This window comes from Furipterus horrens, unplaced genomic scaffold (genome assembly GCF_987537825.1).
Source record: "Furipterus horrens unplaced genomic scaffold, mFurHor1.1.pri manual_scaffold_10, whole genome shotgun sequence".
Lineage (NCBI taxonomy): Eukaryota > Metazoa > Chordata > Mammalia > Chiroptera > Furipteridae > Furipterus > Furipterus horrens.
Window position 1 is genome coordinate 44,549,472 of NW_028327180.1, and position 8,903 is coordinate 44,558,374.

At 58.4% G+C, this 8,903-nt stretch overlaps 2 protein-coding genes and 1 long non-coding RNA gene across 3 annotated transcripts; 2 read left to right on the forward strand and 1 right to left on the reverse strand.

Moving 5' to 3' along the window:
* Positions 1-1,315: 1,315 nt before the first annotated feature.
* SAMD1 (sterile alpha motif domain containing 1) lies at positions 1,316-3,774 on the forward strand. The gene is made up of 5 exons (XM_090289705.1): positions 1,316-2,327; positions 2,742-3,030; positions 3,122-3,218; positions 3,318-3,429; positions 3,523-3,774. Exons 1-5 carry the CDS (start codon positions 1,377-1,379, stop codon positions 3,679-3,681), a joined length of 1,608 nt encoding a protein of 535 aa, XP_090145831.1. The 5' UTR covers positions 1,316-1,376; the 3' UTR covers positions 3,682-3,774.
* A 1,856-nt stretch (positions 3,775-5,630) lies between these two features.
* Positions 5,631-8,445, forward strand: CUNH19orf67 (chromosome unknown C19orf67 homolog). Its single transcript, XM_090288833.1, has 6 exons — positions 5,631-5,968; positions 6,625-6,769; positions 6,896-6,996; positions 7,081-7,266; positions 7,609-7,743; positions 8,199-8,445. Exons 1-6 carry the CDS (start codon positions 5,631-5,633, stop codon positions 8,371-8,373), a joined length of 1,080 nt encoding a protein of 359 aa, XP_090144959.1. The 3' UTR covers positions 8,374-8,445.
* Positions 6,506-8,625, reverse strand: LOC149999941 (uncharacterized). Its single transcript, XR_016513379.1, has 2 exons — positions 8,172-8,625; positions 6,506-6,973 (listed from the first exon to the last, which is right to left on the reverse strand). It is a non-coding gene; the product is annotated as an uncharacterized LOC149999941 (long non-coding RNA).
* Between the last annotated feature and the right edge of the window lie 278 nt (positions 8,626-8,903).

Sequence of the window (8,903 nt, forward strand, 5' to 3'; positions counted from 1 at the left end):
CCTCTTGAACAGTGTGCTGTTGTAAACATATTTGAAAACTATTACCAATAAAGTTTTGTTTAAAAAAAAAGTGTCGCCGGTATTCCCGACTTCGGTCAAACACCACCCCCCCACCACACACACCCACCCACATACCGCCAGGAGGGTTGGAAAGGGAATTTCGCACCCCAGTGTTCAGGCTGATCGGGACCTGGGCTGGAGTCCTTGTAAAACCAGGTTTAGCTGACTTCCGCCACTCCCCACCAGGCCCCGCAGGAGAAGGGGGCGCCAGGCTGCCTTATAACCCTGAACTCAGGGTTCCCCATGTCTGCGTCGCGCCCCCTCGGCATACAGCCCCGAGCCGAGAGAGAGCTCCAAGGAGACTGGGGCCGGCGCGCCGGGAGGCCGAGCAGCGGAACCGGGAGACCCTGGTTGGAAGCGGTCAGTGTGGGGAAGACTGTGCGCGTTCCCCTCCCCACCTTCTCAACCCTAGGGCCACTGGAGTGGCATCGATCCGAGGGTTCCCGCAACGCCCGTCAAGCCCGGTAGCCAGACCCCGCAAGCCGGGAGTTCCCGGTAAGTGCGGTCTCGAGAGCGGAGTGCGCTTGGGAGGTGTGGAGATGGGGGCTGGGCGTCGGGGACGTCTGGGTCCCGCGCCCAATGGCTGGAGGGCGGCCGAGAGCCGCCCGTCCGCCCAGCCCGCCCCCTCTCCCCTCCCCCGCTGGGTGCTCCCCTCCCCCTCCCCTCCCCCGCCCGCTGCTTTGCCCCCGCCCCCGCCCCGGCGCCAACTCCGCGGCGCCTCCTTAAAAAGCGCGCGGGAGTTGTAAGGGGGGGTCGGAGCGAGCTAGAGTGAGCCAGAGCGCAGGGTAAAGGGAGGGGGCGGGCGGGGGGCCCCGGGCTCCACCTTAAAAGCGGCGCGTGGGGGTGGGAGGGAGGAAGGCGGCCGGCGGGGCGGAGGGAGAGAAGGAAGGGGGGCCAGAGTGTCCCGGGCGCAGGGCGCGCGTGCGGCGGCGGCGGCGGTGGCGGCGGCAGCAGCGGCGGCGGGGAGGGGCCGGCCGCGCCGCGCTCCCCTCCTCCCTCCTCGCATCCCCGGCCCCGCGCGCGCCCAGCAGAAGCGGGTCTGTGTGCGTGCGTGCGAGTGAGTGAGTGTGTGCATATTTTTTCTCTCTTTTCTTTCTCTCTCACTGTTTTCTCTCTCTCTCTCTCTCTCTGTCTCTCTTTTTTTTTTTTTTTTTTTTGCAAAGAAACAGCAGCGCCGCCGCCGCTCCGCCGAGGCGCTGCGCCCCCCGGGGGGAGGAGGAGGAGGCGGGCAGCGGCAGAGGGAGGGGAGCCGGGGAGGGGGGCGCCGCGCTGGGAGGGAGGCAGCGCGCACGGTGCAGCCGGGCCGGGCGGGAGGCATGGCGGGGCCCCCGGCCCTACCCCCGCCGGAGACGGCGGCGGCTGCCACCACGGCGGCCGCTGCCTCGTCGTCCGCTGCTTCCCCGCACTACCAAGAGTGGATCCTGGACACCATCGACTCGCTGCGCTCGCGCAAGGCGCGGCCGGACCTGGAGCGCATCTGCCGGATGGTGCGGCGGCGGCACGGCCCGGAGCCGGAGCGCACGCGCGCCGAGCTAGAGAAACTGATCCAGCAGCGCGCCGTGCTCCGGGTCAGCTACAAGGGGAGCATCTCGTACCGCAACGCGGCGCGCGTCCAGCCACCCCGGCGTGGAGCCACCCCGCCGGCCCCACCGCGCGCCCCCCGCGGGGGCCCAGCTGCCGCCGCGCCGCCGCCCACGCCCGCCCCGCCGCCAGCACCCGCGCCCGTCGCCGCCGCCGCCCCGGCCCGGGCTCCCCGCGCGGCAGCCGCCGCCGCCACAGCGCCCCCCTCGCCCGGCCCCGCGCAGCCGGGCCCCCGCGCGCAGCGGGCCGCGCCCCTGGCCGCGCCGCCGTCCGCTCCTGCCGCTCCTTTGGCAGTGGCGCCTCCGACCGGCCCGCGTCGTGCTCCTCCGCCCGCCGTCGCCGCCCGGGAGCCTCCGCTGCCGCCGCCGCCACAGCCGCCGGCGCCGCCACAGCAGCAGCAGCAGCAGCAGCAGTCGCCGCAGCCACAGCAGCCGCCGGAGGGGGGCGCGGCGCGGGCTGGCGGCCCTGCACGGCCCGTGAGCCTGCGGGAAGTCGTGCGCTACCTCGGGGGTAGCGGCGGTGCCGGCGGCCGCCTGACCCGTGGCCGCGTGCAGGGGCTGCTGGAGGAGGAGGCGGCGGCGCGGGGCCGCCTGGAGCGCACACGCCTCGGAGCGCTCGCGCTGTCCCGTGGGGACAGGCCCGGACGGGCGCCGCCGGCCGCCAGTGCCCGAGCGTCTCGGAGCAAGGTGAGCGCGCTGCGTAGGAAGGGCGCCGCGCGGTGGGCAGGTGCGGGTAAAGTTGGTGGCGGGGGGCGTGAGTCCCGGGAGGAACCGGGCAGCTTGGGCTTTGGGCTTTTTCCCTGTGGGCTCAGTGCGTAGTGACCTTGGTAAGTGACTTAATCTTTCGGAGCCTCAGTTTCCTCCTGTGTGAAACGCAACTTAACAGTAGCGACCTCTTGGGGTTGTTGGTCGAGTTTAGTGAGGTTTGGCTACTAGGGGCTTTAATAACTCAGCTTGTCATGGAGTGAATGTATAGAAGTTAATCTGCCTTGATATTAAAGGTGGCCGTTAAGTACACCATTCTGTTCTGGATCCCAGGGACTGACTGGGCCCTGCTCCAGAACAGCTACTAACCTTTTGTTCCTCTCTCCCTGGCACCAGAGAGGTGGAGAAGAGCGATTGCTTGAGAAAGAAGATGATGATGATGAAGATGATGATGATGAAGACAGTGTGTCTGAAGGCTCCGAGGTACCTGAGGGTGACCGTCCTGCAGGTACCCAGAACCACCAGCTTAATGGTGAGCGGGGCCCTCAAAGTGCCAAGGAGAGGGTCAAGGAGTGGACACCTTGTGGTCCCCACCAGGGCCAGGATGAAGGTCGGGGACCAGCACCAGGCAGTGGCACCCGCCAGGTGTTCTCCATGGCAGCCATGAATAAGGAAGGGGGATCAGGTAAGGAGTCCTCTGGGTAGGGGAGGGTGCCTGGTGAGGAGAATACCAAGCCCCAAGACAAAACCACAGGCAGATGCTATTTCTTTCCTAGCCTCTGCTGCCACTGGGCCAGATTCCCCATCCCCCGTGCCTTTGCCCCCAGGAAAACCAGCCCTGCCTGGGGCCGATGGGACCCCCTTCGGCTGTCCGTAAGTTGGGATGTTTGAGACACGAGGGTGGAGCCCCAGGGGAGTGTAACAGAACCAGAGGAGCATCACTGCCCACTGCTTCCCTCTGTTCCAACACAGTTCTGGGCGCAAAGAGAAGCCAGCTGATCCCGTAGAGTGGACAGTGATGGATGTGGTGGAATATTTCACAGAGGCTGGCTTCCCTGAACAGGCTACGGCTTTCCAAGAACAGGTGAGTCCCCAGCTCTGGACATCCCCCCTCTATCTCAGGGCCTCAGTGGTGGTCTGCTCTAACCTTGCACTCTCTGTCTCTTGTTCCACACAGGAAATTGATGGCAAGTCTCTCCTGCTCATGCAGCGGACAGATGTACTAACTGGTCTGTCCATTCGCCTTGGCCCAGCGCTGAAAATCTATGAGCATCACATCAAGGTGCTCCAGCAAGGCCACTTTGAGGATGATGACCCTGATGGCTTTCTAGGCTGAGCACCCAGCCTTGCCCTGCCCCGACCCATTCCAGCCCCATCTCACCCAAGACCCTCAGAGTCCAGGAGTTGGACCAGGGACACTTTCACCTCTCATAGCAGATTCCAATGAGGGGGCACTCTTCCCTACTCATCTCTTCCTGGTGTGTCCCCCACACACACCTCTGTCCTCCAAAACATCCCAAACTCTAATGGAGGAGTGTGGGGTGGGACAGGGCCTGCTTATTACACCCCAGGAGGCCAACCCTCCCCCCAAGCCTAGGACATTATTGGGGGAAAAAATGGGGGCTTCCCATCTCCCCTAGATCTTCAGTTCAGCCAGATGTTTCCTATATAAATGATTTGTTCTGCCTGATCATTTTGGTGGGTGGCCTTTCTTTCCTCCCCCACCAACCAGGCCCCTTCTTGGTCTGCCCCCAGCTTCCATCCCCTGGGAACAGCTTGGGTGGGGTCCGTGGGTCTTCCCTACTCCTCCCCTTTCTGTTGGTTGTCGCTCCAGCTGGCTGTATTGCTTTTTAATATTGCACCGAAGGTTTTTTAAATAAAGTTTAAAAAAAAAAAAAAGAAAAGAGAAAAAGACCAGGAGTTTCTTTTTATGAATGGAGTGGGGGAGGGGCATTGAAGAGCCACACCAGCCTTCTGGGAGAGTTTGATTAGGACTGAATTGTTCTTGGAGGAAGACAGGTAGTGAATGGGGCTGCCTCACAGCCAGCTATAATTGTGACTATGCCAGGACAGGAATATGTTTAGTTCTGTCATCTTCCCACATCCAGAACCGTGTCCAGGCACAGTAGGTGCTCAAATGTTTGAGTGACTAGCAGTTAACTTGACTTTACATTTTCTCAATTCTCTCCGAAGCCCCATAAAGCACAGCATGTAAAAACCCACTTTACAGACAAGGCACCTGGCTCCCTACATACAGCAAAGATACTTGTTCAGGATCACACAGGGTGGTATCCAACATCTGTGAGCACTTCACCCAGAGTCTTTTGAGTCTAATTAATGTATTTGGCTTCATATGTGTATATCTGACAGCCTTTGCATGCTACAAAGAACTATGGGAGCAGGGATCTGTTCTGGACCAATGGGTCCAGAGCAGGGTCCCCGAGCTACAAGATCCTCTCTCCATAAAAGGAAAACGGGAGCCCTGATTTGGTTTGGCTTTGTTCTGCAAAGCAAAAGGTCTCTGGTTTGATTCCTGGCCAGGGCACATGCCTGGGTTGCGGGTTCCATTCCCCATTGGGGTGCATATGAGTGGCCACAGATTAATGTTTCTCTCACACATCTATGTTTCACTCCCTCCCTTTCTCTCTAAAAATAATTTAAAAAGGAACAAAGATTTGGTATCAAATGAGATCATGGGATGGGGAAGTTTTTCCAAGAGAGGAATTTTATTAGTAGTAACAATTACTACATCATAAGTCCCTACTTCTAATGCGATTTTCCTCAGCTTCATTAGTTTTTAAAATACAGATTCCGGACCCGGAGTCAGAGGCTCTGCAGGTGGTGGGAGGATGTCTACCTTCATATTCCTGCGCCCCAGGTTTTGGACGCACTGTAGAGACCCCTTCCTCCCTAGAAAACTGCCCCGAAGAAAAAGGCGGTGGCCCTTGGACCGCACCCCGAGGACATGGCCGCGCCAAAGCCTACTCAGGTCGCCCTCCCGCACACACCACCCTCCGTTGGATTGCCTGAGCGCGCGCTCAAGCGGACCCGAGCAGACCCGAGCTGCCCCGAACGGCGCGGCGCGCCCCTTCTGCGTGTTGAAATTCAAACGAGGTGAACTCCCTCCGCGCGGTGCGGCGCTGGCAGAGGTTGAGGCTAGAGTGAGGTGGGCTGGGCCGTGGTCCCAGCCCAGGAGAGTCAGAGGTTCCCTGGGCGGGGTCGAACCCGTGGCCAACCGCAGCGGTGGAGACTTAAAGAGCCCAGATTCCTTCCTCCAGCCCCACGATGGCTACCGAGCAGTGGTTCATGGAGCCGCTTCCCGAAGGCACTGGGGAAACGTCGCCCTCGGAAGGCATGGAACTTGGCGCACAGCCCTGCGAAGACCCCTTGTGGTCGACGCCCCCTGGCCGACCTGGGGACGCAGCCCAGGAGGAACTGGAGGACGTCCGGGGGAAAATGCCCAAGGTCTCCTCCCCTTCTACACCTTCCCCGGAGCCTCTGGCCCCGGGCCCGGGGCCCACACCTCCTCGCCTACCCCTGAACACCATGTTCAGCCCCATCACCGATCATCTCCGCTACCTGGTCAAGAAGGTGGATGATTTCCAAAGCTACTTGCTGTACAGGTGATGCTGGACAGGGTCCCAGGATCCCCGTGGATAAGGAAACAGAGGGAAGGTGACTGACTAAGCAGGTGGAACACACCAGAGTCACAAACTTAAAAGCATTAGGAGCCAGAGACAATGAATGAAGCTAGCTGATTAGAAATCCAGTTTGGAAGAGTGATGAGAGATGTGTACCATTTGGAGTTAGGGAGTACCTGCTATCATGTGGGCTACCAGGTTGCCAAATCTCTAGGACTTTTTTCGGTTTTCAACTGATGGCTTAGGTTTTGAACTCTGGGCAGGCTAAATAAAACCTATCTGAGCCAGATTTGGCTTGCTGGCTACCAATTTGAGACCCCAAAGAAGAATGTCATTCCCAGCCCATGGAAAGAGGAACTGATTTTGGGAGGCTGTTTAAACCTAGGTTTCTGGGCTCCGCCCTACAGAGACTTTTGAATAAAAAATCAGTCATGGGATTCAGGTGTCAGCATTTTAACAAGTGTTTCAAATAGTTGTGATGCACGTTGCCCTGGAAGATGCTCTGACAAAGGCTTGGCATTGGAGGGTGGGGGGATTTTAATAGAGGTCCAGATAAGGGATAAAGGTGGAAGGTGAGTAGAATAGGAGAAATGAGGAGGGATGAGGAACCCCAGGTGAAGGCCCTCTTCTCCCTTCAGCAGGGACCGAGTTCGGAAGGAACAGCTGGCAAAGGCCATGCCCACCTTCTTAAAGATGTGTGAGCCCTACTTCCTGTACCTGGAGGCGGCTGCACGGAGTGTGCCCCCCATCTATGGAGCCTTGCAGGAGCTGGTTCGAAAGGGGGTGTGTGGGGCCAATTTCCTAGATCCCATGCCCTTTTCTTCATCTCTCAGGCTGGGGGGGTAGGGTAGAGTAGGGGGCTGCTGCTGGCAGGTCAATTAATCTTATGATGCCCCCTCTTCCATGCAGCTGTTGGAGATCTCCCAACAGCTGACCCTGCGCCTGGAACAGCTGGTGCTCATGTATGCCTCCTTTGGGTTTGTAGACCTGGAGGAGACAGACCCCCTAAGGTAAAGGGGTGGGAGACTGGAATTGGTGGGGGGTAGAGGGGTCCAGGGCACAACCTTTTCCTGCACTCTCCCATCTCCTGCCAGCATCTCCTGTTTCTTCTGCGGGAAGTTCTCCATCAGTCCGTCCCATGAGGTGTCCATCTTCAGATACTGTGCCCCTGCTGCCTACACTGCTAGCCGCTTCCCCCGGTACCTCTATAAGAAGATGCGCTGGAACCTGGAAACCACCCCAGAGCCTAGCAGCCAGGGGCAAGATTCCCATGTGGATTAGTGAGTCTGCTTACCAGAATCAAAGTCCCCAAACCCTCTATGGAGAGTGCAATATGGGCCTGTGAACCACCTCCATCAAAGTGTGGAAAGCCAGGCAGGAAACCAAGGACCTTTGAAAGGCCATCCTCGCCTTTTAAAAAATTCATCCTCCTATCAAAAATAAAAGTCCTCATCTTAAAAATAGTCTGACAAGGAGAAAAGCCCTCAGTATTGAGTCACATCCCTATCTGAGAACTTGAAGGCAACTTCTGGCGAGTTTCTACCTTACCTCCAAAATTAAAGCTCTAAAGAGAATAAACTAGGAAACTGCTCACTCTTAATCACTGTTTCTTCCCCTTCCAGCTACTTCCTGTGCTATCGAGATACATGGGAAGACACAAGCAACAATGCGGCCAATTCATGCCCCCAGATTCAGAAGCTGTGGTCTATCGGCCGATGGGTGCCCCTAGGACCAGCGGAGGATGACTTTTATTCCTGGTAGGAGCTAGCTAGGGTGATGACAAGGTGGACGTGGGCTCTGGAGGGTGGGACAGTACCCCACCAAAGACCGTCCACCTCCCCCAACATTGTTTCCCTTGGTAATAAAGATGGCATTTTATTGTGCCCTGAAAACTATTTTACATAAAACCCATTGAGGTCTATACTTTCTAACCCCATTTTAAAAAAAGAAACAGGTGCCCAGGAATGTTGTTACCTGCCCAAGGACACACGGCCAGCTAGTGGAGTGATTGGCCAGGCCAGGAATAAGTAGTTCAGCCTGCCAGAGCTATTACCCTCTAGGTTTCTCATCAACAAGTAAACCACCTTCCCCCAGGGTTTTTCCCACCCCCAGCTGAAAGAAAGCCTCTTTCAGCCACAGCCTCTCACTGGAGGAGAGAGGCTCCCAGGAAGCAGGAGGCGCTCACGTCCAGTCTTGTCTGTCCCGGCCCCAGGATTTTGTGTCCGCAGCCTCCTGGAGACTACCAGCAGCTGCTGACCATCGGCTTCGAGGAGCCATCGCACATGCTAGCCACCGACCTGCTGGTGCAAATCCTCACGGGCCAGGCAGGCTCGACCAGGCCCCCGAGCGCGGCCGGCCCCACAGTGTGGGCAGCGCAAGGGTCTTGAATCTGAGAGAGGGTGGGAGCTGGAGCTTGACAGTTCCAAACTCCAGGAAAGGAGGCAGGAAGGACCTCATTCCTTCAAGTGCAGCTCGGCTTCACCTTCTAAGGGGCCAGGCCCATTCGCACCGGATCTGGCCTGGCCGCAGGGCCTGCGTGCTGACAGGCCAGTTTTGTATTAAATAAAAGAAAAGAGGTCACAGACTCTGTGTCCGCTTGGAGCGCCGCGCCCCTCCTTCAGGGGCGATGAAGTCCCACCCACTCGCGCCATCGTCTGGGAAATGTAGTTTTTGGTAATGAAACAGTATTCCGTGGACCGGCAGACGAGAGCTCTGGGCATGCGCAAAGAGTACATGAAGCAAAAAGGGAAGTAGCGGTCGTTGTCAACAACAGGAACCCAGAAAACCGCAAGTTTCGGATAGCCGGAATACTCAACACCCGTTGGGAGCGGGGGTTGCCGGGGGGAGGCAAGGGGGGTGAAAAGACCATCCCCCCAGAGTCCACGCCCACTTGCATATTTTGACCCGGAAGTGATTT

Coding starts and splice junctions, on each gene's coding strand:
- SAMD1 (XM_090289705.1), top strand. CDS start 1,377: ATGGCGGGGCCCCCGGCCCTACCCCCGCCGGAGACGGCGGCGGCTGCC. Junction 3,031..3,121: donor GAATAAGGAAGGGGGATCAG/GTAAGGAGTCCT, acceptor TTTCTTTCCTAG/CCTCTGCTGCCACTGGGCCA. Junction 3,430..3,522: donor CTACGGCTTTCCAAGAACAG/GTGAGTCCCCAG, acceptor TGTTCCACACAG/GAAATTGATGGCAAGTCTCT.
- CUNH19orf67 (XM_090288833.1), top strand. CDS start 5,631: ATGGCTACCGAGCAGTGGTTCATGGAGCCGCTTCCCGAAGGCACTGGG. Junction 7,267..7,608: donor CAAGATTCCCATGTGGATTA/GTGAGTCTGCTT, acceptor TTCCCCTTCCAG/CTACTTCCTGTGCTATCGAG. Junction 7,744..8,198: donor GAGGATGACTTTTATTCCTG/GTAGGAGCTAGC, acceptor TCCCGGCCCCAG/GATTTTGTGTCCGCAGCCTC.